This window comes from Geotrypetes seraphini, chromosome 4 (genome assembly GCF_902459505.1).
Source record: "Geotrypetes seraphini chromosome 4, aGeoSer1.1, whole genome shotgun sequence".
Taxonomy (NCBI): domain Eukaryota; kingdom Metazoa; phylum Chordata; class Amphibia; order Gymnophiona; family Dermophiidae; genus Geotrypetes; species Geotrypetes seraphini.
In genome coordinates, this window is record NC_047087.1 from 35,290,446 (window position 1) to 35,313,916 (window position 23,471).

General features: G+C 42.5%; 1 protein-coding gene across 1 annotated transcript in view; it reads right to left on the bottom strand.

Annotated features, from left to right (window-relative positions):
• TERB1 (telomere repeat binding bouquet formation protein 1) overlaps positions 1–23,471 on the bottom strand; it is a 239,052-nt gene that overhangs the window by 60,455 nt on the left and 155,126 nt on the right. Inside the window, exons 16-17 of the mRNA XM_033941426.1 lie at positions 963–1,056; positions 540–650 (exon numbers count right to left, since the gene is read on the bottom strand). Coding sequence (XP_033797317.1) covers positions 540–650; positions 963–1,056 — 205 coding nt within the window. The remainder of the gene's footprint in view (positions 1–539; positions 651–962; positions 1,057–23,471) is intronic.

Consider the following 23,471-nt stretch of genomic DNA (forward strand, 5'->3'; position numbering starts at 1 on the left):
GCCCGGCGACCCCCATCCCGCCTACTACGATCTGGGCAGGAGGGAGCCTAAGTCCTCCTGCTCATGAACCCCCCTACCCCCCACCCCCACTAAGATCCTGGAAGGAGGGATCCCAGGCTCTCCTGCCCTTGGCGCACCCCCCTCCCACAATTGGCTCCCCGAACCTCCGATCGGCCGTCCACCTGCTGACCCGTGACCCCCTGCTGACCCCTTGACCCCCCCCACCCCAAACCCTCCCTCCCCTTACCTGTAAATATGTTGGCCGGACAGACGGGTTCCAAACCCGTCCGTCCGCCAGGCCCGCCATCCATCAAATGGCGGGCCTTAGAGCCTGATTGGGCCAGGCGCCTCAAACCCCGCCCACAGGTGGGGCCTGATGCACCTGGGCCAACCAGAATTGGCCTAGTAGCCTTAGGCCCCTCCTGTGGGCGGGGCCTTAGGCACATGGACTGGGTTGGGTCCATATGCCTAAGGCCCTGCATATGAATTATATATTAGTTTGTAATTAATTAAAATGTCAAGTTTGTGTTGATACTTACTTTTACTATGAACCCTACTACAGATAGATTTTTCAGTTTTATATTTTTTGTTGCTGTTGGCTAATTTTGGAGTACTAGCAAAGACTTTCTTCATAGGAGTCAACATGATACCTAAAAGACAATGGATGCATAAAGAAGCTGAATTAACATAAGTTTCAAACGTGAGCAGTATCACAAATTGTCAAGTTTTATCCTTAGCTACTGACCATTAGTATTTCTTTTATACACATTCAAAATTACGTTACAGAAATATCCAAGTAAATCTTTCATTCTTGGATTAATAAGAAATGCTGGGGATGTTTACTCTCAGATTTTTTTTATGGACTGGAATTAGGAAACCTGAATACCAGGGATTGGAGGTTTGCAGGGGACAAAAGAAGATAGGAACTTACTGGTACATAATACAAAACATAATGTACTTACTCTGGAGATTTTGCTGTAAATTGGCTTCTTTTAAGACTGCCTCATAATTCATGCCTCCTTTTCTAATAGGTGTCAACTGGATATCTATAATATTGTAAAAAGAAAGAATTTGCATATTTATTACTATAAATGTACAGTGGTACTTTCATTTGCAAGCATAATTCGTTTCAGAAGCATGCTCGTAATCCATAGCGCTCTTATATCAAAGCGAGTTTCCCCATAGGAAGTAATGGAAACTCGGATGATTTGTTCCACATCCCAAAAACAGGCCTATGTTGCACTGACTTAATACATCTCTCTTCCCCACCCCGACCCATACCCCTTCTTCTGTCTTCTTGTGGTCCAACACTTCTACTGCTGACCTCCACTTTGATCCCACCCCCCCAAGGCCACTAGCTCTGCTTGCTTCCACTGCAAAGAAGGGCTGTCGGGTAAGATTTGCATCTTTGCGGATGATACCAAAATCTGCAATAGAGTTGACTTGACACCCTGGATGGTGTGAATAACATGAAGAAAGACCTGGCAAAGCATGAAGAATGGTATGATATTTGGCAGCTAAAATTTAATGCTAAGATATGCAAGGTCATGCATTTGGGCTGCAAAAACCTGAGGGAACTGTAGTTTAGGGGGTGAAGAACATATGTGCACGACAGAACAGCGGGATTTGGTGTGATTGTATGTGATAATCTTAAGGTGGCCAAACAGGTTGAAAAGGTGACGGCGAAAGTTAGAAGTATGCTAGGGTGCATAGCCAGTAGGAAAAAAGAGGAATTGATGCCCCTGTATAAGACTCCACCACCCAAAGGGTGGTGGACACCTGGAATGTGCTTCCAGAGGGTGTGATAGGACAGAGTACGGTTTTGGGGTTCAAGAAGGGATTAGATAATTTCCTGAAGGAAAAGGGGATAGAAGGGTATAGATAGAGGATTACTATACAGGTCCTGGACCTGATGGGCTGCCGCGTGAGCAGACTGCTGGGCATGATGGACCTCTGGTCTGACCCAGCAGAGGTACTGCTTATGTTCTTAACTAGTACAAAACACTGCACTTAGGCTTCTCTACTGTCGCTCAAAATTCAACCATATTACTCCGCTGCTCAAAACTGAGCACATGCTTCCCATCTCCTTCAAGATACTTTATAAATATAACCTACTTACTTTTCAGATACTGGATTCTGGTTCTCCTGTATTTTTATTTTGTCATCTGATTCCATACTCTCCTAGAAGGGAGCTGCGTTCCTCCAATCAATCCTTACTGACCATCCCATTAGTTAGGCAGCTTTTTTCTAGACATTTACAGAGATTCTAGTTTCTCTGTAATGACCCCATAGCTCTGGAACTCCCTTCTGCTATATCTGCGCACAGAAAAATGTCTTAAATCATTTAAATCACTTTTGAAAGCCTATTATTTCAAACTGCCGTTTGACCCTAGTTCTTAACACTTCAGTTTAGTTCTTCCTTTGTTTTCTTCTCACATTCCCCCCCCTATTCTCCTGTTCTTACCTTATTTGTTCTTACTTCTTGATATTGTAAACCTTTTCTACCCTCGATTGTCATTTTGTGTCTAGTATTGTTAATTGTACAGTGTACAGTGTCACTGTACAATTAACTTCATTGTTTTTTAAATTATTTCCCTTTGATTTTTATCTATTGTTAACTGCTTTGATTTGACTTTTTGTTAATAATTGTGGTATATCAAATAAAATAACTGTAACTGACTTTGGTGAGACCTCATTTAGAATACTGTGTACAATTCTGGAGGCTGCACCTTCAAAAAGATATAAAAAAGGATGGAGTTGGTCCAGAAAAAGGCTACTAAAATCTTATGTGGTCTTCATCATAAGGCATATGGGGACAGACTTAAAGATCTCAATATGTATACTTTGGAGGAAAGGTGGGGGAGGGGAGATATGATAGACGTTTAAATACCTATGTGGCTTAAATGCGCACGAGTCGAGTCTCTCATTTGAAAGGACGTTCTAGATTGAAAGGGCATAGGATAAAGTTAAGAGGTGATTGGCTCAGGAGTAATCTAAGGAAATACTTTTTTACAGAAAGGGTGGTAGATGCATGGAATAGTCTCACGGAAGAGGTGGTGGAGACAGACTGTGTCTGAATTCAAGAAAGCAGAGGATAGGCACATGGGATCTCTTAGAGAGAAAGAGATAATGGTTACTGTGGATGGGAAGACTGGATGGGCCATTTGGTCTTTATCTGCCATCATGTTTCTATGTTTCTATCTACTGCTCTCTTCCCCCAGGGTCCTGTTTGAGTAGAGTTTTCCCGATTAGTGGGAGTGGAGAGAACGCATAGAGGAGAAAGGCATCTGATCAAAATGGTTGGGAGTGAAAAGTCTGGAGCAGTAAAGTGGCAGCTTGTGGTTGTTGGAGGAAGCAAAGAGATCCACTTTGGGAGTCCCCCCCAATGCAAAAATCTGGCATACGACTGGTGTGTGGAGTCACCACTTGTGAAGCTGGCAGAGTCTGCTCAATTTATCCGCCAAGAAGTTCTGCTTTTCCACTAAACTGCCCTGAGGAAGATGTTGTGAGCGGCTGTGCAGGTCCAAATTTGTATGGTCTCCTGACAAAGAGGAAGAGAGCCCGTGACTTCTTGTTTGTATATATAATACATTGCCACTTGATTGTTGGTGAAGGTGAGGACTACGTGATTCTGTAAGTGATCCTGAAAGATAGAAAGAACATTGCAGATTGCCCGTAGCTCCAGTAGGTTGATTTGTATTTATTTATTTGGTTTTATATCCCTTCCTCCCCAAAGAGCTTAGAATGGGTTACAGTTTATAATCATAGTTTAACAAAAAGAGATTATGTACTTACCATCTTTTCCAGTAGAAAGGTGAGACATTCTAGACCAGTGTTTCTCAACTTCTTCAAGCCAGGTACCCCCTAAATCTAACAAATATCAACTGAGTACCCCCACCCAAGCTCCTCCCCAGACCCGCCCAGGCTCCGCCCCAAACCCCATAATAATAGTACTAATTATAATACAATTTCTTCCACCCATTTTTCATATACACACAATATAATCTTATTAATACATAATGGTAACCACAAAATTAAAAAAACACAAAGCACACAGTACACAGAGAAAATGTTAATTATCATTTATATTCTTTTTTTTTTTTTTTTTAAAGAGGTCAAGGCAGATGACTTTAAAATATGCAATGTCACTTCAGTAACAACTATAGAAAAATAGACAAATATAGTGCAAAATATAGACAGCAGATATAAATTCTCAAAACACACATTTCGATCACTAAATATAAAATGAAATCATTTTCCTACCTTTGTTGTCTTGTGATTTCATGAGTCTCTGGTTACACTTCCTTCTGACTGTGCATCCAATATTTATTTCTTTCTGCCTCCTGCATGCTTCATCTCCTCCGGACCTCATTCCCTTCCTCAACCAACATCTCTCTTTGTCTCTCCATGAGTCCAACATTTCTTCCTCTCTCCTCCACCTCCATTGGCAACATATCTTCCTCTCTCACTATCCTTCTCTCATTCCCTCTCTTGCTGCAAAGGGAATGGGGAGAGAGAGAGAGAAATCCAAAGTGTATCTCTCCCACTCCCTCTACTGCCACATCCAACATTTATTCCTCCTATCCACCAGTCCAACATTTCTTTCTCTCTTCCTCCTGCATGCTTCCTCTCCTCCAGTCCTCATTCCCTCCCTCCCCCAACCAACATCTTTATCTCTCTCCCTCCATGAGTTGAACTTTTTACTCTCTGCCATCTCCTCCTTCCCGAGTGTGACATTTCTCTTTCCCTTCTTTCTGTCCTCCCTGTCCATCTCTCTCTCTCCTTGAGTCCAACACTTTCTGCCTCCTGCACACTTTCTCTCTCCTTGCCCCTTTCCTCAAGTGTGACATCCCTCCTTCCCACCCCCAGTTCATCTCTCCCCAACCCCTCACATGCTCTCTCCCCATGCACCATTTCTCCCTCTCCTCCACACCATGTCCATTTCTCCCTCTCATCACTCTCACTCAACCTGCAGCAATTTTCCTTCGTTCCCTCCAACCCCACTCTCAATTAATATGCTCCCTCACCATGCACCATCTTACCCTCCCATCCAGTTACAGCATCTTCATTTCCCTCCCTTTCTCCATCAAGTCCAGAACTGAGGTACTGCAAGCCTACGTTGGATGGGAAAGCTCTCATGTATGCCCAGTGTGGGCAGTCACAAAGTTTCTTAAAATTTAAAGTGACAGTTCACTTTCAATGCTGTCCGTACCGGGCTCCGTGGATGACATCACCCATATGTGAGAATATGCTGCCTGTTTGTCCTAGGATAACGAGCATTCTGTAGTGTAGAATAAATTACATTTGTCTACTCAATGTTCAGGACCCAAACACTGTAAGCACCAACTGAGCAGATCAGTGACAGCACTTTTTGAAACCGCTTGAAGGTTTAGACATGGACATAAAAATTTCAGCGGCGAAATCAAAAGAGACTCATTGATGATATTGAGAATGAAGAAAATTGCCAAAGTACAAAAAAAAGAGTTGACAAGACCGAAGAACACTAAATAAGAAAAGAAAGAAAGAAAAAGTCGAAGGGCAAAAATTAGAGCCCCCCCCAACAAACCATTGCGCTTTGGATGGAGTCCAAAAAAATAGCACTTCTTTGCTCTGTGGAAAATGAAAACTAAGGTACCACGAGCTGACTTAGGGCTCCTTTTACTAAGGTGCACTAGCATTTTTAGTGTGCGCTAAAGATTATACAAGAAAATACTAACGCCAGGTCTATGGAGGCGTTAGCATGTAGCGCACGAGGCAATGTAGCGTACGCTAAAACTGCTAGCGCAGCTTAGTAAAAGGAGCCTTTAAAGTAGCAATGCACTTTTACCACTGTCTGTACCAGGCTCCGTGAATGACGTCATCCACATGTGAGAATATGCTGCCTGCCTGTCCAAGGATAAAACTGCTTATAGAGAGATCCTCTACCTCAACAAGAAAGCCAGCTGGACTACTGATCTTCTGACTGCCCTTCCTGTCTGACACCACCAGCCTGGGACCTCCGCCATCATTGGACACCAGCTCAGATGTGACCTTGTGGAGAAATGCAGTCGGCTCCAATCCCGGGCGTACCTGTACAGAACCATGCAGCCTGCGCTCATCTCACTAGAAGATGAACCTGGGGAGAGCAAGCTCCAAAGGGAACAGTCCCCCAAGTCCAGATCTGAAGTGCAGGCTGTCCAGAGGGAGCACTGCCCTGCAGCCAACCCTCTGGAATCAGACTTAGCACAAAGTCTGCAATCTCCCACAGTCAGAGCTGTCTCTGTGGAGAAACTCTGCAGCACGAGGGCCAAAAATGTGATTGAAATGACTGAATTTAAAGAAAATAAACACGAACAGAAAAGCCAAGTTCCTACAGTCTGGCTTGTAGGAAAGGAACTGATTCCTAAGGGGGCAGTCCTGAGGTAAAAGGCTCGACTCTGAATGACGCTTCCTACACGTTCTGGCGAGTATAGGAAAATAACCCACTAGTCCTGGAACAGAGTGTGATTGTGCAAGAATTAAATTTACAAACACATGAGGACTGTGAAAAATTGCAGGAAGACTTTAGGAAACTGGAAGAACAGGCATTCATATGACAGATGAAATTTAATGTGGACAAATGCAAAGTGATGCACATCATGAATAATCCAAATCATAGTTACCTTATGCTAGGATTCACCTTAGGTGTCAACACTGAAGAAAAATATCTTGTAGATCCTACACTGAAATTATTAGGAAAGGATGATAAATAAGATCGATAATATTATAATGCCTCTGAATCGCTCCATAATGCGCCTCACCTTCAGTATCACACACAGTTCTAGTTGCCATATCTCAAAAAAAGATATAGCAGAATTAGAAAAAGTTCAAATAAAAGTGACCAAAATTTTAAAGGGAATAGAACTCCTCTTGTATGAGGAAGAACTACAGAGGTTGGGGCACTTCAGTTTGGAAAAGAGATAGCTGAGGGGGGATATGTTTGAGGTCTACAAAATCCTGAGAGGTGTAGAACAGGCAAGAGCAAATTTTCACCCTTACATAAAGTACAAAACCCAGGGGAAACTCAATGAAATTACATGGAAATACCTTTAAAACAAATTGGAGAAAAAGCACAGTTACTTACCATAACAGGTGTTATCCAGGGACAGCAGGTAGATATTCTCATATGCGGGTGACAGCTTTAAAAGTGTATCATCATACTTTAGAAAGTACGAGTGCCTTCCCACCCAATGTAGAAGCGCAGCTCCTCAGTTCAATAAGCCAATCAGGGGAGGTGGGTTGGTTGTGAGAATATCTGCCTGCTGTCCCTGGATAACACCTGTTACGGTAAGTAACTGTGCTTTATCCCAGGACAAGCAGGCAGCATATTCTCACATGTGGGACTCCCTAGCTTATTAGATTGGAATGGAGGGAGAGTTGGCCATTAGAAAAATAAATTTTGCAATACTGCTTGGCCGAAGTGACCATTCCATCTGATGTGAATGTGTGAAATGAGGACCAAGTAGCAACTTTGCATATTTCATCAATAGGAGTAGAATGAAGAAAAGCCACTGAAGCTTCCATAGCACGAACCTTATGGGCTGTGACCCGACTCTCCAGATGCAGCTCGGCCTGAGCATAACAGAACAAGATACAAGCAGCCAACCAATTGGAAATTGTTCTTTTGGAAACAGGATGCCCCAATTTGTTAGAGTCAAAGGAGACAAAAAGTTTGGGAGAAGTTCTATGTGGTTTAGTCATATACAAATAGTAGACCAAGGCTCATTTGCAGTCCAGAGTATGAAGAGCCGTTTCACCAGGATGAGAATGAGGCTTAGGGAAGAATACTGGATGAACAATTGATTGATTGAGATGAGAATCAGTGATGACCTTCGGTAGGAGCTTCGGATGAGTGCAAAGCACAACCTTGGCATGATGGAACACTGTGAAAGGTGGATCTGCTACTAACACTTGAAGTTCACTTACTCTTCAAGCAGAAGTTAGGGAAATGAGAAAAACTATTTTCCAAGTAAGGTATTTCAGATGAGCTGTAGACATTGGTTCAAAGGGAGGCTTCATCAATGTAGCAAGAACCACATTAAGATTGTCTGATGGGTCGCTAAAAAGACAACAAGAACAGAACAGAACAGAATATGACGGCAGAAAAGGGCCTACGGCCCAACAAGTCTGCCCACTCAAATAACCCTCCCCTCTAAGTTCCTCTTTGAAGTGAGCCCACGTGTTGATCCCATTTGATCTTAAAATCAGTCACGTTACTGGCCTCAACTACCTGAAGTGGAAGATTATTCCAACGGTCGACCACTCTTTCGGTGAAGAAGTACTTCCTAGTGTCACCATGGAATCTCCCGCCTCTGATTTTCAGCGGATGCCCTCTTGTCGCCATAGGGCCTGTAAGGAAGAAGATATCTTCTTCCACCTCAATGCGGCCAGTAACGTATTTGAACGTCTCTATCATTTCACCCCTCTCTCTGCGTTCCTCGAGAGAGTAAAGGTGCAACTTACCTAGTCGTTCTTCATAAGGGACATCCTTGAGCCCTGAGACCATCTTGGTGGCCAATCGTTGAACCGATTCCATTCTTAGCACATCCTTCCGATAGTGTGGCCTCCAAAACTGTACACAGTACTCCAGATATGGTCTCACCATGGACCTGTATAGCGGCATCACCACCTCGGGCCTTCGGCTGACAAAGCTTCTCCGGATGCAACCTAGCATTTGTCTAGCTTTAGATGAGGCTTTCTCCACCTGATTGGCTGCCTTCATATCATCACTAATGATTACTCCCAGGTCTCGTTCTGCCACAGTTCTGGTCAAGATCTCACCATTCAGAGTGTAGGTTCTGCATGGGTTTCTGCTACCAAGGTGCATTATCTTACACTTTTTGGCATTGAAATTCAGCTGCCAAAGAGTAGACCAGTGTTCCAGAACAAGTATGTCCTGTGTCATAGCGTCAGGCATGGTATCTCCGCTCACTATGTTGCACAATTTAGCATCATCGGCAAATAATGCAATTTTTCCCCGAAGTCCCTGAGGCAGATCTTGTATGAAGATATTAAATAGGATTGGGCCCAGGACCGAGCCCTGCGGTACTCCACTGTGCACTTCCGACCTTTCAGAGGGGGTACCATTTACCACCACCCTCTGATGTCTACCACTGAGCCAGTCTTTAACCCATGCAGTTAATATTCCTCCTAGCCCCAATGAACTCATCTTGTTCAGAAGTCTACGGTGTGGGACGCTGTCAAAAGCCTTGCTGAAGTCCAGATACAACACGTCCAGGGACTCTCCTTTATCCAGTTCTTTTGTTACCCCGTCGAAGAAGCTGATCAAGTTGGATTGGCAAGATCTCCCCTTAGTAAATCCATGCTGGTGTGGATCCCTCAGTCTCTCGTCATCCATAACCGTGTTTAATTTGTGTTTAATCAATGTTTCCATAAGCTTGCACACTATTGACGTGAGACTTACCGGTCTGTAATTTGCAGTGTCTAACCTGCATCCCTTTTTGTGGAGCGGAATGACGTTAGCTGTTTTCCAGTCTAGTGGAACTTTTCCCGTGCCCAGGGAAAGATTGAAGAGCGCGGCTAATGGTTCTGCCAGGACATCTCTCAATTCCCTAAGCACTCTGGGGTGCAAATTATCTGGTCCCATGGCTTTATACACTTTGAGCCTTGACAATTCTTGGTAGATGCTGCTGGTGGAAAATTCAAAATTCCTGAATGGGTCTTCTGAGCTCTCTCTTGTTTGCAGCTGGATCCTAGATGAGCCAAACATCCAAGTAGGGAAAACTTGAAGACTCTGGGAGTGCAAGGCTGCTGCAACCAATACCAGGCACTTCACGAACACCCTGGGAAAGGATACTAGGCCTAAAGGTAGAACTTTGTATTGATAATGGTGGTGTGCCACCTGAAATCTGAGGAACTTCCTGTAAGCTGGATGAATAGGAATGTGAGTGTAGGCCTCTTTGAGTTCCAGACAGCATAGCCAATCATTGCGATCCAAAAGAGTATATAAAGTCGCTAGGGACAAGATCTGAAACTTTTCCTTGACTATAAATTTGTTGAGACCTCTGAGATCTAAAATCAGCCGAAGACCTCCCACCTTCTTTGAGACAAGAAAGTAGCGGGAGTAAAAACCCAGATTCTTCTGTGCCAAGGGAACATTCTCGATGGCATTGAGGAGAAAAGAATTGATTTCCTGAAGAAGGGACATCTGATGAGGGTTTAAAACAGACTTTCTAGGAGGATGATCCAGGGGAATGGTGAAAAAATGAAGAGAGTATTCCTCTCAAATGACCTTGAGAACCCAGAGGTCTGTGGTGATCAACTCCCAATGCCGAATATAGAGTTGGAGACAACACCTGAACAGGATAACCTACCAAACCCCGCCCTTAGTTGCCCGGGAATAATGATAATTGCACAAATGTTTCCAATCCAATATTATTGTTTATTATTAAAAATTAACAGCAAATCTTGATTCATTAGGCCATTTGTATAATGGGGTCATACATAGTCAGGCATGTCAAAGTACATATTTCCTGACAAATATGAACTCTGAGAATCAACGGCCCAAAGTTCACTTATATACTTTTGCAGTGCTTAGTATGACATCACAACTGTCAACCAATCAACCAAGAGAGAGGCCGTCCTTAGGTTTTTTGAACAAAGAAAATTCCTTTTAACGTAGGCTTAAGAAAAGTTTTTTTCAGATTATATACAGCCATTTTTGAATGCATAACACATTAGAGGAAAAGTTTGAATCCAAAATCAACTCTCTGTCAGGTACTTTGGAGAAAACTGACAATCTGGGATTTCACAGACACAAAAAGAAAAAAACATATATAACCTCCCCTAACAAGAACTCCCAATATGGGCTAAAGGAGCCCTCCCTTAACAGCTGCAGACTGAAGAGTTTCTATGGTAGGCTAGCTTAAAGATTAGATAGGTCAAACAGCAGATGTTGCCTCTCATGATTTTTCAAGGGTTTAAAATATATATAAAACTATAGTTTACCATTTTATGTTCAAACATACATGCACACACATAATCAAACACATTTTCACACACATTCGGGGCCCCAAATATGCTACACTCATATCTATCACATATTCAATATTTGAGAACATATTCACTTTCTTCTATACCCAGCATTGGAATTCCAGGACCATCTGTTAATAGTTAAGCCATGAGGTTTCTCCTATCCCCTGGGTATGACAATCCAGACAAAGAACACTAGAAACCCCGGCCTTTTTTTAAGCAGGAAACCTTCAATATGTTTTACACAAAGAAGAGACACAAAGAAAGGCAGAAAACAAAATGGAGTCAGATTAATACCTCTATAAGTGTATTATGTATATCTACCTGATTTCCTCTATGATCCCACTTAATCCAGCAAAATACATATACTTTTTCCCTCTTAGTAACCCCTAGTGTTTTTCTGTTATTCTCTAATGTTATTTTTCTGGCCTTTGCCGCAATTCATATTCATTTTGTTTATATTTGTGTACCAACTTTTCATAAGTTTCTATTGGGCGTGGCCTTAACGATCACATATGCATCTAATTAGGTTCACCCAGAACCATATAAAAGGCAGGTGTCATATGTAGAAAAAATCTACAACGTATTCAACAATTTTATATCTTACACACTATTCACTCCAGTGCAGCATATCATTGCGCCCCCCACCTGGCTTCTGCCAGTGCCATTCTACACCCCCGATTAGCTGTGGAAGAGACCAAGACAAAGGAACAGTGACTATGCTCTCTAGAAGTCCATCAAAAATACTGAGTGGTTGAGATTTTGGAGTATGGTGCTTTTCTTGTTTCTTCTGCTGCAGTCTAATAGGAGCAGGTTTAGTTGAAAAATGCTTCTGATAAGAGGAAGGTTTGAAAGATTTTGCAGCAGCTGGTTTTGTTTTGGATTTGGCCAAAGCATTCCAATGTTTCTCATGGTCACTGAGCTTTTGGGTGGCATTTTCAATAGAGTCCCCAAAAAGTTCATCCCCTAAGCATGGGATATTAGCCAATCTGTCCTGGAGGTTAGTATCCATATCTGCTACCCTAAGCTAGGCTAAATGTCTCATGGCCACAGACATTGAAGAAGTCAATTCAAAAGTATCGTAAGCAGATCAAACCATATACTTTTATAGTTGGGTAAGAGTGCAAATGAGAGACTGAAACTCTTTCAGGTGTTTAGAAGGAAGATATTTTTCAAAAGCAGAAAATTTCTTGAGAAGATATTTCATGCAACAAGAAAAATAGAAATTGTAATTTATGACCCTGTTCGCCAACATAGAATTCTGGTAAAGCCAACAGCCAAATTTATCCATAGTGCGCTCCTCTCGATCTGGTGGCACCAAGGCCTAGACTTTGGATGGATTAGATTTCTTTAAAGTATATTCCACCACTAACGATTGGTGCTGAAGTTGCTGCTTGTCAAAACCTGAAATAGAGATGATTTTATAAAGAGAGTCCAACTTTCTGGGAGCCACAGGTATAGTGAGAGGGGTCTCCCAGTTCTTATGAAGAGTCTCTTTAAGGATATCATGTAATGGGAGTTTTAAGAGCTCTTTAGGAGGATGGTCATAATCTAAACTCTCTAGAAATTCAGCACTATAGGCAGAATCAGCCTCAAGTTTGACAGAGAGATCTTTACCCAATTGTCTAACAAATTTGGTGAAAGAAAGTCTCTCAGTAGGAGATATTGTTCTAGGAAGAGGCTGACATGGAGATTTTTCCTCAGACGTGTCATAAGCCTCAGTAGAAGAAAGGGGAGAAGTCCGCATCTGAATTAAACTGAAGATCAGAGTCAACCAGTGGCTGTGAAGATGAACTGTGTCAATACTTGCACTTGGACCAGTGTCCATCTGATGACAAAGTCAAAGTCAGAGTTGGGGATCATGGACGCTTAGAGGCATGTTCAGGAAGATGTTTCTTCTTGTATGAAGGCAGTGTTGAAGATCTGGTGTGCTTAAAAGCATGTTTAGAAGAATGATGCTTCTTAGACATGTACAGGAGAACAATGTTTCCTCTTGGAAGAAAATTTGCTAGAATGAGAATGGTGAGAAGGAGATGATTGACGATGCCTCAATAAACTTGACTGAAGAGATGCAGTGCAGGATCGCCAAGATGATTGGTGTCTTGAGGTGCTTCGATGCAGTACCGAAGGGTCAATGATGGTACCAGAAAACCTTGTGGTATCATGCTCAGGCCGAGCCGGTACCAACATAGTCAGTGTCAGGGTCATAAGGCAAAACATGTTACCAAATTCTAAGCAGAAGAGCACATCTAGCTTTTCCTGAAAAGAAAGCACTGGTACTGTTGGCTTTTCTGCTGATATCAAAGGTGCCATGGGTGACTGATGAAGATGCAGCCCTCGATGGAGAAGAGGCGAACCGTAAGAGAGGTCGTTGCTTGGCAGGCATGACTGGACTTGATGCCATAGTGGCCCTGTGACACTGTCTGGGAAGCTGGTGGCTTCTTAACTGGCTTACCAGAGGAAACAATGTCCTCTGAAACCAGTGTTGATGTCTGGGATGCCTTTTCGACATCCATGCTGGTGCTGAATAACTTTTCCTGCTGCAGTTTGTGGCTTTTGATAGTATGTATCTGAAGCATTGTAACATAGTAGATGACGGCAGATAAAGACCCGAATAATCCATCCAGTCTGACCAACCTGATTCAATCTAAAAATTTGTTGGGGGGTTTTTCTACTTCTTCTTAGCTATTTCTGGGCAAGAATCCAAAGCTCTGCCCGGTACTGTTCTTAGGTTCCAACTAGTTTAGTCTCCGTCAAAGCTCACTCCAGTCCCTCTATACCCTCCCAGCCATTGAAGCCCTCCCCAGCCCATCCTTAATCAAACGGCCATATACAGACACAGACCATGCAAGTCTGCCCAGTACTGGCCTTAGTTCTTCAATATTTACTATTATTTTCTGATTCTAGATATTCTATGTTCATCCCACGCTTTTTGAACTCCGTCACCATTTTCATCTCCACCACCTTTCTCGGGAGCGCATTCCAGGCATCCACCACTCTCTCCGTAAAGAAGAATTTCCTTACATTGCTCTTGAGTCTACCACCCCTCAACCTCAAATCATGTCCTCTGGTTTTACCAATTTCCTTTCTCTGGAAAAGATTTTGTTTTATGTTAATACCTTTCAAGTATTTGAACGTCTGAATCATATCTCCCCTGTCCCTCCTTTAATCTAAGGCAGTGGTCTCAAACTTGCCGACCGGGGGCCACATGCGGCCCGACAGCTACCATTTTGAGGCCCTCGGTATGATTATCATAATCACAAAAGTAAAATAAAACAGATTCTTGATCATATATCTCTTTAGCTATAAATTACAATATTATTATTATGACTTAGCCAAAGGAAAGATTTATGAACTATAAAAAGTTTTACCTTATGCAAAATTGTCATTTCTTTAATAAGACATTAACTATTTTTTCTGCAACCTTCCAAGTACCTACAAATCCAAAATGTGGCCCTGCAAAGGGTTTGAGTTTGAGACCACTGCTCTAAGGTATACATATTCTGGGCTTTCCGTCTCTCCTCATACTTCTTTTGGCGCAAACCTCCTATCATTTTCATCGCCCTCCTTTGGACCGCTTCAAGCCTTTGTGTCCTTCACCAGATACAGTCTACAAAACTGAACACAATACTCCAAGTGAGGGAAGCAAAGGACAATGCAGAACTCTACACAATATTCGGGGCCAAGGAACTGCAAACACCAATAGTGAGGGTCAGTGAGAGATATGGGCTGTTGGCACCTGCCACACTTCTTAAATCCTGTCAATGGGCGGGACATCGACAGGAAGACTGCCTTAACCAAATTAAACTCAATGGTTGAGATGGAAAAATAGACCTGTGAGGGGAAAAATAACCCTGCTTTTTTTTAATATAAAATGGGAGGAGAACAAAGGAAAAAAAAAAAGTATGCGAGAGTGGGAAGGCAAAAAGGCAAAATTTGAACGACATTCAAAATATACAACTTCTTAGCTCCGTGGAAAACTAAGAACTGAGGAGCCACGCGCTTACCTTGTGCGGGAAGGCACTCGTGTATGTGCAGTGTGATCAGTTGCGAACTTTCAAAAGTTCTTAAAGTGGTGATATACTTTTAAAGCTGTCCGTACTGGGGCTCTCTGGATGACATCACCCACATGTGAGAATAAGTTGCCTACTTGTCCTGGGATAATATTTTTTACTCAAAGAATAGTTAAGCTCTAGAACTCACTGACAGAGAATGTGGTAACAGCAGTTTCTGTAGCTGGGTTTAAGAAAGGTTAGGGCAAGTTCCTGGAAGAATAGTCCGTAGTCTACTTTTGAGACAGACATGAGGGAAGTCACTACTGTACTTGCCTGGATTGATGGCACGGAATGTGGCTATTATTTGGGTACCTGCCAGGTAGTGTGACCTAGATTGGCCACTGTTGAAAACAGGAAACTGGGCTAGATGAACCATTGGTCTTCCTCAGTATGGATATTCTTATGTTCTAGAGCCCATAAAAGCCTAGAAGGCTTTTCTGAGTGTGTGCCAATTTCTCAGTACATAAGCTAGCTCATATCCTTTCTGATTAGTGGAGCTACAATGTGTGATCATCTGGCATCCAGTGATCTCTGCATGGTACAGTTTAATATTAAGACTGTTACCTCACTGCTAATAAACATATATTAAAAAAAAAAAAGACGGGTATAGAGAGGTTCTAGACTTTAAAAAAAACTAATTTTGTTCAGATGGGGGATTATATCATGGAAGGAGTAGATACGCAGTGTGCAAAACTGAAAGGAGTTAGTGTAAGGGCGACAAATCTTTTTGTGAGGCAAGTAAGTAAAAGTAACAGGAAAAGAAGGTCACTTTGGTTCTCAAAAGTAGTAGCTGAGAAGGTAAGGAATAAGAGGTTAGCTTTCATAAACTACAAAAGATTGCAGAAAGAGGAAGACAGGCAAAAATATCTGGAAAAGTTAAGAGAGGCTGGTCGAGAAGTCAGGAAAGCAAAGATACAAATGGAAGAAAAAATAGATGACAAGGTAAAACAGGGAGACATAACATTTTTTAGATATATCAGTGATAGGAAGAAGTACAAAAGTGGCATTGTGAGGCTCAAAAGTGAAGGGGAAGAATATGTAGAAGCTGATAAAGAAAAGACTGAATTGCTTAAGAAATATTTCTGTTCTGTGTTCACGGCTGAAAATCTGGGAGTGGGACCTCAGAAGACAAATGCGAATAGGGATGGTGGAGTGGTAGACCCCGATTGATTTTCAGAGGGCTATGGTCGTGAGGAGCTAGCTATATTAAAGGTAGACAAAGCAATGGGGCCAGATGGTGTACATCTGAGGGTGCTGAAGGAACTTAGAGAAGTTCTTGTGGCTCCACTGACTGACCTTTTCAATACTTTTCTAGAGTTGGGAGTTGTACAGGAGGACTGGAGAAGGGTGGATGTGGTTCCTCTACATAAAAGTGGAAGTAAGGAAGAAGTAGGGAATTACAGGCCAATAAGTCTGACTTCTGTGATAAGCAAATTAAAGGAAACATTTTTAAAACACAAAATGGTGAAGTTTCTGGAATCTGACGGATTACAGGACCAGAAGCAACATGGATTCACTAGAGGTAGGTCTTGTCAGACAAATCTGATCAATTTCTCTGACTGGGTGGCCAGAGAATTGAATAGATGGAGTGCGCTAGATGTGGTGTATTTAGATTTTAGCAAAGTACGACAGAGACAGCTAATAAATAAGCTGAGTGCTCTTGGGATGGGCCCCAAAGTAAATGCTGGGTCAGGAACTGGTTAAGTGGAAGACGACAGAGGGTAGTGGTCAATGGAGATCGCTCTGAGGAAAGGGATTTTACCATTGGTGTGTCCCAAGGTTCTGTTCTTGGGCCTATTCTTTTTAACATTTTTATAAGTGATATTGCTGAAGGGCTGTCAGGTAAGATTTGCCTCTTTGCAGATGATATCAAAATCTGCAACAGAGTAGACAAGCTGGATGGTGTGAAAAACATGAAGACCAACCTAGCGAAGCTTGAAAAATGGTCTGAAATTTGGCAGCTAAAATTTAATGCTAAGAAATGCAAGGTTATGCATTTGGGCTGCAAAATCCTGAAGGCACAGTTTAGGGGTGAAAAACTTTTGTGCACGACAGAAGAGTGGGACTTGGGTGTGATTTTATGTGATGATCTTAAGGTGGACAACAGGTTGAAAAGGTGACAGACAGCGAAAACTAGAAGGATGCTAGGGTGCATAGGGAGAGATATGGCCAGTAGGAAAAAGGAGGTATTGATGCCCCTGTATAAGACTCTGGTGAGATCTCATTTAGAATTGTGTACAATTCTGGAGACCGCATCTTCAAAAAGATATAAAAAGGATGGAGTTGGTCCAGAGGAAAGCTACTAAAATGGTGTGTGGTCTTCATCATAAGGCATATAGGGACAGACTTAAAGATCTCAATATGTATACTTTAGAGGAAAGGTAGGAGAGGGGAGATATGATAGAAATGTTTAAATCAACACAGTTACCAAAAATGTCACACCAGCAGTGGACAAAACCTCCAAGATTCACATTAATACTAAAACGGGTGGAGAACAAGCCTCAAGGTAATTATTAGCGTGCAGCAATCATTGATGATTTACAGCTGGCATGTCTCTTGTCATTGGCATATAAAACTCACACTTCAAAATAATGTATAGATGTATAAAGGGAAAACTCCCCAATGCTGTGCACTATAGAGTTCTAAGTACTATTTTAATGTAAATCATATTTTATTGATGTACCATCAGCAAATACACAACATCAAACAGGTGTACAAAAAAAAAAGGGCGAGAACACCAAAAGTACATCAAGATCAAATTTTCAAATACACCTAAGGACAAACCCCCGCCCACTCACAAATGCAACCACACCCTCCCCCCAAAGGAGCTCCCGAATCTCTACCCATACCCCCCTAAACTAGCAGAGAAAAAACAGAGAGACTGCTGAACAGGCTGTGTTCTTATGCCGCCCAGCCAGCACCAAACCGGTCACCCTCACCCCAACCACTCCCCCTCCCAGAAGCAAACCCCTCCCTACCCAACAAACATACCACTCACACCAGATCATCCACACCCACCATCCACACTCAGCCAAACAGGATACCAGCCAACCCGGGGGGAACTGCCGTATCGTCAGCTAAAAGGAATTTAAAACCAGACCTCTGGCCCTAGGGGACAGCGATTGAATATAGGAGTCCCAGGTCTGCAGAAAAACTTTCTTCCGCTTGAAGGATAAGCGGGCATGGCGCTGCTCCAAAAGCATCAAATTATGAAAGCGATTCCTCCAAGCCCAGTAAGCAGGTGCGGTCACTTGCATCCAAACGTATGATCTTCTTTCCTATAACAGCAGCTTTCCGGATCAGCATCCGATATCCCCGAGCAGGCACTCGCAAAGATTCATATCTATCCAAAAGCAAGCCTACCGGCGACATCGGAATAGAGTGGCCAATAAGCCGTTCCAGGAAGCGGAGTATGGCCCTCCAAAAAACTTTCACTTGAGGGCAACCCCAAAATGCATGAAAAAATGAATTGCATCCCAGTTGACACTTAGGGCAGGTCGGTGAAGAAATGCCCCCAGCTTTGTGTACCCGTTCTTGGGAAAAATATGCTCGAAAAACCACTCGAAATTGGCATTCCCTTAGTTCGGCGCTGATAGAAATAGAGGAGATACGAATAATAAGGGAAGGGATATTCAAAGACTGAACAGATATGCCCAAGTCCCTTCCCCAGCGGTGTTCCAAAGCCTCATAAGACTTCCGAGGAGCGATACAGCGCAAAGCACCATGCAACACAGACACCGTCAAGCCACTAGCATGAAACTGGGCAAAGAAGAGACGAAATTGGTGTCCCAATCGAAACTGTAAGCCCAGGCGAGCCAAGGACTCCACATAATGATGAATTTGTTTATAGGCAAATAAACCCCCCACCCCCAAGGAAAGGAGCATGGGAAGAGCTCCCCAAGATTTTATAGCCCCCTCAGCGTCCAATAAATGTTCAAGAAGAAGCAACCCCTCTCCAGTCCATCGCACAAAGACAGGGTTATCACAGCCAGGCAGGACTGCGGATTACCCCGGATAGACAACTGATCCGAAACCAGAGTGTCTCCCCCCAGCATCCCGACCAAGGCCTTCCAGCAAAAGCGCCAAGACCGAAGAAGAAAACTGGATCAGAATGTGGGGGGCAAGAGACGGATGGGCATCTTAGACAACGAAAACGAGTGCCAGGGAGAAAAAAGAGCAGTTTCGAAGTCCCGAAAAAGATAATCATCGCTCCGTAGGCACCAGTTACCAAGAAACGAAGCAAGCAAGCCAAATTAAACATGCTGATTTCCGGAAGTCCCAAACCGCCGAACCTCCCTGGGCCAAACAAATAAGAGAGCGAGATCTGAGACTTCTTATCTAAGTACTATTATAATAATGTTCTCAAAATCAAAACCAAGAAAGGAATAGGATAACTTATCTCTGATGCCACCAGTTTAGTGCTGCAGCTGAAGAACACCAGCGTCTTAGTCCTCCAAATTTCATGCTTCATCAGCGTACAGAGCTTCTCACAGAGTAACCAGCTTGAAAAAAAGGCAGCAGAACTAGAAAAAGCTCCTACAAGATCTTGTTTCACCAATTGTCAGTTGGTTTCATCAGGGATTAATACTCCATTCCGTCTATAGATGGAGTATTAATCCCTGATGAAACTTACCAATGACTGGTGAAACAAGATCTTGTAGGAGCTTTTTCTAGCTCTGCTGCCGTTTTTTCAAGCTGGTTACTCTGTGAGAAGCTCTGCACACCGATGAAGGTGATAAGCTCAGGAGCAATCTAAGGAAATACTTTTTTACAGAAAGGGTGGTATATGCGTTGAACAGTCTCCCAGAAGAAGTGGTAGAGACAGAGACTGTGTCTGAAGGCAAGGGATAGGCATCTGGGATCTCAGAAAGAGAAAGAGTTCATGGGCAGACTAGATGGGCCATTTGGCCTTTAACTGCCATCATGTTTCTATGTTTCAGTGAAAAAGGGAGGTGGGAGGTTTCCCATGGCTGATATTCTGCTACCCTAACAACACCCCTGTTACAGGTAAACAACTTTATTTTTCTGTGGACAAGCAGGATGAGTCAGCCACACACTGGTAACTCTCACACTTAGTGACAGTAAATGAGGATGTCCCTACAGCACATGTAGAGTGCTGTGGTAGGATGAAGCTGTAATAAAGAGTCTGAGATATGTCCTTGTTTAATTTTTATTTCATTCTGACAATCAAAAGGAATAAAACAAAGGAGACAAAATATCTCAGGAAAATTCAAAAAAGTACTGGTTCTGCCAAATAGGGACACTTAGGTATTCTATAATAGTACTTCTGTAATAGAATAACAGGTTAGAATAGACAGTTACATTAGGTATATCTCACTTTAATAGAAGGAAATTAGAAGGGCTTGTAGTCCGCTAGAGAAATTTTGTATGAGAAGGTTGATAAATGCTCAGCAGAGTTTTCTGGACTCTTAGAGAAGAAATCGAGATTTAGCACTATCAGTTGACATCACCATTTTATACCTGACATCCTACTTATCCATGGAGAATAAACAGGAACATTCATATTCTTAAACAATTGATTCTATTTAAATCAAACACTTACCAAAGAATGAAGCTTTAAGCTCTATCTTCCTAGCCATATATGTAAACCAAGAAGCTTTAAGCTGTATCTTTCTAACCATATATACCAGTGGTCTCAAACTCAAAGCCATTGCAGGGCCACATTTTGGATTTGTAGGTATGTGGAGGGCCGCAGAAAAAATAGTTCATGTGTTATTAAAGAAATGACAATTTTGCATGAGGTAAAACTCTTTATAGATTATAAATCTTTCCTTTTGGCTAAATCTTAATAATAATATTGTCATTTATAGCTAAAGAGACATATGATCAAGAAACTGTTTTATTTTACTTTTGTGATTATGATAGACATACTGAGGGCCTCAAAATAGTACCTGGCGGGCCGCGTGTTTGAGACCACTGATATATACAAACCAAGAAGTTCCTCTCATTCTTGGCTTCCCTTTATTAGGCACCTTTTGCTAGTGTGACATGTCTTTGACTGAAAAGTGAACCCATTTGAATGCATGCTAAAACCCAGAAATCACTGTATAGATTTGGCAGAAATTTAGAAAGGTGACAGAGACTAAATGTGCTGGGGAATTGTGATTTAGTTTGAGCTGGTGCAAAATTACAATTACATGACAACTTTTAGTCTCAGTTCCCTTTGCTGACTTTTGCATTCATGGAAAATGGGAAATTAATCTTACCTCTTACCTCTCTTCCCTTTTGTCCTACTAGACGAGAGTTGTGCTGGTCAACCTGCAGATTGTGAGCTCTTCCCTATAAGGACACTGTGTAACTTTAGGTCTTCATTGTTTTGTATGAGAAAGCAATGAAGCTCAAATTCTTTCTATGTTTCTATATCTTGAAACCGTTATGTCAAATTTGAAAAAGCATGCAAAGAAAACTTCTATGCTGAAGTAGTCAGTAGAAGAATAAATTTAGAGCTCTTAGAAAACCGAAATAAACCTTAGAAGAGCCTCTGGACTAGTCTGGTAGGGCTACAGGAAAGAAAGTTAGCAAGTAAAACTAATTTCTCCTTCCTAAGCCTCCTTATTAGACCAGTCCAAAAATGTGTGCAATATAGCAAGGCAATCCTTAAGGGTATGACTCAGAGTGCTTGAATCACTTCTGCTCCAAAGACAGTTTCTACTCGCACACTTTCTTCAAGTCGATAGTGTATGCAACAATGTCTACCTTGCTGCTTTGCAAATATCACCAGGAGCCACTGCCCACAATTCTGCCTTAGAAATGGAAACCAAAAAACTATTTGGTGTGACGATGTTCCTAAATGGACTTTATTTGAAAGTGTCAAAGTTCCAAAGGTACACTGAAATCATCCACATAAAAATAAATTCATCCACATAAAAGCCTTAAAGGACCTAGTCCACTAGGGATACAGGACCCAACAAGGTCCGTGTTTCGACAAAAAGTCTTCTTCAGGGGCCCCTATAAAGGTGAATATGTGGGAAACAATTGTTTGGTGAGCCGGAAGTGAGACACTGCTTTTCTATTGCAAACGCAAGCAGTGTCTCACTTCCGGCTCACCAAACAATTGTTTCCCACGTATTCACTTTTATAGGACCTCCAGGGACCCCTGAAGAAGACTTTTTGTCGAAACACGGAGCATGTTGGGTCCTGTATCCCTAGCGGACTAGGTCCTTTAAGGCTTTTATGTGGATAACCTATTTTTATGTGGATGGATTTATTTTTATATGGATGATTTTGGTGTACCCTTGGAGCTTTGACACTTTCATCATCACTCCACAGAGTTTTTTTTGTTTTCTCTGGATTTTCTTCTCTGTGGATATTTTGGGGTCAATTATTTTTGTTTGTAGAAATGGAAACTCCACTGGTGGAATGTGTTGATATAGAAATGATGAATAGTAGTAGTAGTAGTAGTACGTTGTACTGTATATACTACAGGCTGAAGAAATTATATTCTTGAGCCAACCAGCATTAGAAGCAGCCTAGCCTTTCTTTGCACCTCAAAAGAATCTATCCAATTTCTGAAATGTATGAGTATCTTCCAAATACTTGAGGAGAATGTGGCACACATCCAAATAAACATAGCAATTTAAAACAACTCTCTGCATTCCTTATTAAAAGAAAGGATGGAAAGATTCTGATTAAAACTCCCGCTTTTGTGAAGAAAAGGATCCCTGCAAGATAAAACTTATTTAGAAATTCTGTGAGCTGATGAACTGAGCTAGCAAGAATACGGTCTTAAGGATGAAGTACTTCTATGTTGCTTTCTTAAGAGGTTCAACAGGTGGAAGACCCAAAGCTCTGAGTACTAAATACTGACATAAGAATTACCATATTGGGACATACCATCAAGCCCAGTATCCTGTTTCCAATAGTGGCCAACCCATGTTCCAAGTATTTATTTAAAAAATTTGTATCCTACTACAGTGTTTCTCAACATGCGGTAAGCATACCCGAGGGGGTACGTGGGCCGCCTGTTGGGGGTACGCAAGCTGGCCGCAGCTGGGAATCTCTCCCTGCCTCCCGCAAGGATCCCTGCCTACCCCCTGCTGAAGCTGTCACCGGTGGGGATGCCACTACCTGCCTGGCCACTGCACCACCCACTACCCCCAAAGCCGACCTGGAGCCAACATGCTCCATCCCCTCCCAGCATCAACTCCATGCAGGGAGGGATGGGCCATGGCACCTGTGGCTGGCCCACAAGCCTTCCACCCACACGTCAATTCTGATGTCGGAGAGAAGGTTCCAGGCCAGCCAATCACTGCCTGGCTAGCACGGGACTTTATCTCCAATGTCAGAATTGACGTCAGGGGGAAGGCTTGTGAGACAGATTTCCCCAAGCCATCTCAATAATAGCCTATTGGCTTCTCTTTTAGGAAATTATCCAAGCTAACTGAT